The sequence below is a fragment of the Cyprinodon variegatus genome, unplaced genomic scaffold (genome assembly GCF_000732505.1).
Source record: "Cyprinodon variegatus isolate N-32 unplaced genomic scaffold, C_variegatus-1.0 Scaffold351, whole genome shotgun sequence".
Taxonomy (NCBI): Eukaryota; Metazoa; Chordata; class Actinopteri; order Cyprinodontiformes; family Cyprinodontidae; genus Cyprinodon; species Cyprinodon variegatus.
The window spans coordinates 662314-667615 of NW_015150804.1; the positions used below are offsets into that span (position 1 = coordinate 662314).

Consider the following 5302-nt stretch of genomic DNA (forward strand, 5'->3'; position numbering starts at 1 on the left):
CAGAAGAAGAACCAAAGGCTGCAAACCCGCCATGTGAATTGATTAGGTTTAGATTAGATTTGTTATTAAATACAGTTTTTTTTTGCCATATATTGGAATTATTATTGAAAAGATTAATTTAGTTTTAGCTAAGAAGGGATGTGTGTTTTTACATGCGCATTGACTACGTTAGACACCTAGCCGAAGCTTAAATGTTAAGCTAACATCAGTAGATTTTGGTTTTGGTAAAAAGGGAATCAGAGAATGGAGGAAATGATGGTGGAATCGGACCCAAAGGAAAGTTCTGGACCCGGCTCAAACCAGCTGGTCGCCGGTGCGTGGGAATCGGTCACAGCTGCTTTGGTGAGTGAAGCCGAACCCCGGATTGGGGCGTTTAAGAACGGAGCGAATAGTTCTCTCAGAGCTCCATTTAAATAAATACAAGTTTAAGGTTTCTACCCCTAAAAGAGGCAGATTATTAGCAATAAGACACAAAGACTGCTTTCTGTCTCATCCACTGGAACTTGGCGCTTAATTCGGCGTATATGTTTCATTTTTATCATGTTTGCTGTTTTATTTAATTAGAGATATTAGAGGCTGCCTGTCTAAAGTAAAAGTTTACACTTCAAAGAACCCCATGCAAAATACTGAAGATGGTTTTGTTTAAATGATTTAGTCCAAAAAGTGGGATTTAAACTCAAAATCAGAAAGCTTGTTTACCATATTATCAGAGAGGATTGAGGCTGCAGTTTTCCAGCAGTCAGTCTGACATCCTTTACAAGAAATTATTAAATTTGAACAGAAAGTTTAGTGGACAGAAAAAAATATTCCAGGCCGGACAGATAACCTGCTGCTAGGATTTGGACTAGAAATTTAATATTCCCTGTTTTTAACAAACTACTGTAGGAAAGATGATATCAGAAGCATCTTATCTGGGCTCTTTTCAGGTTAAGGAAAAGTCTGCATTTTATCTGAAAATCAAGGCCCCACATTCTGGATGGAAAGTTGAGACTCCATCAGGGGTGTAAATCACATCCATCATGGCGATTCGATTCAGTATCGATTTCCTGACCCAACGATTTGATTATTTTTGATACTCAAGAATACGCCACGATACGATTCGATTATTTGGTCCATTTTTTTTTTTACCTTACAGTCTAGACAATGTTTCAGATTTGAAATAAATCAATAAAAGCTGTAATATCGTGAGTAGGTAAATGAGATAATTTGCCAATGGAATGAGTATTTTTACTTTTAAATTTAGATATTTAGATAAAAGGCACTTGAAATAAGACAATGCAATTGTGTTTTCTTATTTTAAGTGTAAATTGTCCTGCCGCTCATCTCAATTCCTCCATAATAAACATTTAAATTGTTCCGGTGTTCATTATTTCCTGGATGCCTTAATAAACTAAAAATACTTTATATGTTTGAAGTTCTAAAGAGCGAGCAGAAGAAAAGGACCCAAATATAGATTTTTCTGTCTTTGGGACGGCCTGCAGGTTTCTGAAGGCGGCTCGCTGTCGGAGCAGGACCCCTCGGACGCCGTGGCTCTTCTCTGCCATCATGGTTTGGGTCGGCTGCTCGGCGTCTGGCTGCTGGAGACGCTGCAGCTGCGTCTGTCCTCCTCAGTGGTTCCAGAATTCTGGTGCGGACTGAAACAGCCAGAGAACGAACTGGAAGAACGAGACAGGGCCGGCGTTCTACTAACGGCGTTCAGAACTCTGCTGGACCGCCTGGAGCCTTTCCTGAGCAAGTAGAACAAACATTTTTGTCCAAATAAGCTGATCGGGTCCTTATTTCCCTTTATTCTTTATCCAGGAAGCCAGACTTCCTGAACTTTATCCAGATCTGTCCGTACTTTGCTCTAAACATCCAATCTCCTCTCTAACAGGTGGATTGGAGAAACTGGGGCAGTGGCAGGAAGAGGGCCGCCATGGTCTGTCTGGTCCGGGCCCCAGGGCCCTCCAGGAGCGGGCTTACACCACCATCAGGGCCCTCCTGCTCTTCTCCCCACCTGCTGTTCTGCAGGAGCGGGTGCTGGAATTTTACAGCCGGACCTTCTCTGTCTATATGAACCGGGAGGGGGGAGAGGATGGATCCGAGGCGCCGGATGGCCCCGACGGAGGGGCCTGCCCAGGCTGCGGGGTCCTGACTCAGCACTGCTGGTGCCAGGAGGCTCTGGAGCAGCTGCAGGACCTCAGCCTCATTCTGTGAGCAGATCGGACCCATTCCTGAATCCAGTGCTGCAGTTTGTTCCTGCTGGTGTTTGACCCGCCGTTTCCTTTCTGTGGGGCTCCAGATCCCGGCTGCAGCTGCTGGAGTGGGTCAGCTCCGACGCCGTCACCTCCATCCTGCACAGGCTCATCGAGCAGCGCATGGAGCAGCACTGCAGGGGCGAGTACGAACGCTCCTTCCTGCTGGAGTTCCAGGAGGTGAGAGAGTTTTACGCCGAGAACCGCCGCCTCCTTCCCCAGCCTCTGGTTCTGAATCCGTTTGTTTCTGTGGTTGGATCAGTGGCTGGAGCTGGTTCTGGGATGGCTGGGGAAGGTTTTTGACAGCAACGGGGACAGAGACGCCGAGGTCCCGCCAGCTCCCAGTTCTCCCAGCGTCCGAAGCAGCCAGCCCGCCAGTTCAGTTCTGAAGCAGTGGAGGTGCCACATGCACCAGTTCTTCTGCAGGATCTACGTCAACATGAGGATTGAGGAGCTTTTCAGTATCATCAGAGGTAAGTGTCCAACTAATGAAACGCCACCAGGGAGGATGCTTCAGGATAGCGTTTCTCCTTCCACAGTCAGAACAATCCTGCCAGCCGGGTTTTTATTCTGCTCTAGTTTCAGTGGATCTGCTGCCTTTAAATCAGTTTTCATAGCGTCTTTATTAACAGATCTGGTTCAGATCTTATTTTGCAGAACCAGATTATTACTCTGCGTCATTTAAAGTTCTAGATGTAAACTAAGAACGTGGCGTACCTCAAGGCTCCCTTCTTGTGCCACTTTAATCCAACATCTACATGAGGCGCTAGTTCAGATTAGGGAGCATGGCAGCAATCTGTCACTGACTCTATGCTGATGACGTCTTCAATATTTGGAAAAAATCTAAATCTAGATAAGTCATTTGTTCTTAAAATAAGTGCATTTGTTCTTGGATTGAGGAGGTAAGAGAGACATTTTGCCAATGGAAGAAGAATATTTACACTTAAAATAAGGAAACACATTTGCATTGTCTTATTTCAAGTGCATATTATCTAATTATCTTATTTTAAGAGTAAAAATACCAATTCTATTGGCAAACTATCTCATTTACCTGCTCAAATTAAGGGTAAATACACTTAATTTAAGACATTTTCACTTATTTCTAGATTGTGTTTGCAGTGACTTTGTAACAAGATCTCTTCATCCCATCACAGCCGCAGGTCCCAGTAGAGATGTCCTCGTTTAAGTTTTTCATTTCAGATTTGATACCAATAAGGAAGCTTTGAGTATTGACTGATATAAATGCTAACCTGATACAATATCAGCATCATTCATATTTGTATTAATTATTTTGTAGTTTGGCATATTAGAAAATAATAATAATAATAATAATTGACAGCAGTAGAAATGACCCATTTATTATTAACCAACAGGTTACAAAAAACTTTCTGTCAGCTTTTTAATATTAGAGATTTTAGATGCAGGCTGATATATTCTGATTTTACTTTATTAAGACAGATTTCTTATAACAATATCTCATCAGAACATCTCTAGTCTTCAAAGTACCAGGAGTTAAAGAGGGTAAATATTAGGGCTGAAATAATTAATGGGACTATTTGTGATTAATCGATTATTGAAATAATCTTAAAGTAATTTAGTAATCGATTAATCGTTAACTGGAGTATAGAGACTGTAAAAATGTGTTTTTAGCTGACAGAGCGACCCACTTAGACCAGCAATAAAACAAAATTGTTAAAAAATATATATAGAACATTTGTAAGTTTACCTTTTCTGACGATTTAGATTTTCTTTTTTCAATATGCCAGAAATCCTCAAGTTGAAAAAAGTTTTAGTTTCCCCTGGTTTCATCTTTCTGGTACAGACAGATTAATCGGTTTGCAAAATAATCGTTACTTGCAGGCCTAGAAAATATACAGGGTAAAGTAAGGCAGACAGAAGTAAATAAAAAATAAAAAAAACAAGAGTAGAAATGAACGTTCAAATGCATCAACAGAGCATGCAAGAAACCCAAACACTGATTGACTCAGCCTAATTTGCTAAAACATCGTTAGAATAAAGAATTAGGTTTATACCTGCACAAAATAAGCTGCTACAGGCCTTTATTTTCAGTTTGTTGGATTATTGCAGTTCTGAACAGTAGCTCTACTGCAGCCAGATCTAAACCAAGAAATAAAGTTTTGCAATAATTTAGAACTATTTGAAATTTGGTTTAATGGTTTGAGTTACTCTGCATCTGAATGCAGACACCATTACGCCATCTTCATCTTGCAGCTTCGGTCACCTGATGTTGGAGTGAAAGATGTACAGGTGGGGCGTGACCTCATGCATGTTTTTCTGAACATATCTGTCCTTTAAAAAAATTCTCCCAGATTTCCCAGAATCCAAACCTGCAATTGAAGATCTGAAGTTTTGTCTGGAACGAACCAACCAGCGGCAGCAGCTCCTCACTTCACTCAAATCAGCCTTTGAAAGCCGACTCCTACACCCAGGTCAGTGTCGACACGAAGCCCGGCCCAGTTCACCTCAGCAGGGATTTTACGCACCAGCTGGAAGCAGAAACTAAACTTTTACAAATCCAGTTTAACTTTAAACCAAATGCAAAACTGTGTCTGAAAGCCCAGTCTGAGGTTAAACCTGGGGAGACACAGCAGAACTGGAGTGTTTTAAAACTTCATGTAGCGCTGCACAGCTTTTTATTCACACTTTGTTGTTCCTCTTCAGGTGTTCACACGTCGGATATCATCACAGTTTACATCTCGGCCATCAAAGCTCTGAGGGAGCTGGATCCATCCATGGTGATCCTGCAGGTGGCCTGCCAGCCCATCCGGAAGTACCTGCGGTGAGTCTGGTCCACCTCCCACAGACCTCCCACAGACCTCCCACAGACCTCGCCCAGACCTCCCACAGACCTCCCACAGACCTCCCACAGACCTCCCACAGACCTCCCACAGACCTCCCACAGACCTCCCCCAGCATGGATCCGTGGGCAGGAGTTTTCCTGGCTAGATCAGACCTTCAGTGGGTTTTAAGATGTTGGCAATTTCCCAAATTTACTTAAATAATACAACATAAATTAGGCAAGTAAAGACATTTCTGCAGAAATTGGT

At 42.5% G+C, this 5302-nt stretch overlaps 1 protein-coding gene across 1 annotated transcript in view; it reads left to right on the forward strand.

The window, feature by feature from the left end:
• anapc2 (anaphase promoting complex subunit 2) overlaps positions 1 to 5302 on the forward strand; it is a 16108-nt gene continuing 10806 nt past the window's right edge. Inside the window, exons 1-7 of the mRNA XM_015385902.1 lie at positions 1 to 342; positions 1482 to 1731; positions 1874 to 2192; positions 2282 to 2414; positions 2497 to 2707; positions 4565 to 4684; positions 4917 to 5034. Coding sequence (XP_015241388.1) covers positions 244 to 342; positions 1482 to 1731; positions 1874 to 2192; positions 2282 to 2414; positions 2497 to 2707; positions 4565 to 4684; positions 4917 to 5034 — 1250 coding nt within the window. The 5' untranslated portion in view covers positions 1 to 243. The remainder of the gene's footprint in view (positions 343 to 1481; positions 1732 to 1873; positions 2193 to 2281; positions 2415 to 2496; positions 2708 to 4564; positions 4685 to 4916; positions 5035 to 5302) is intronic.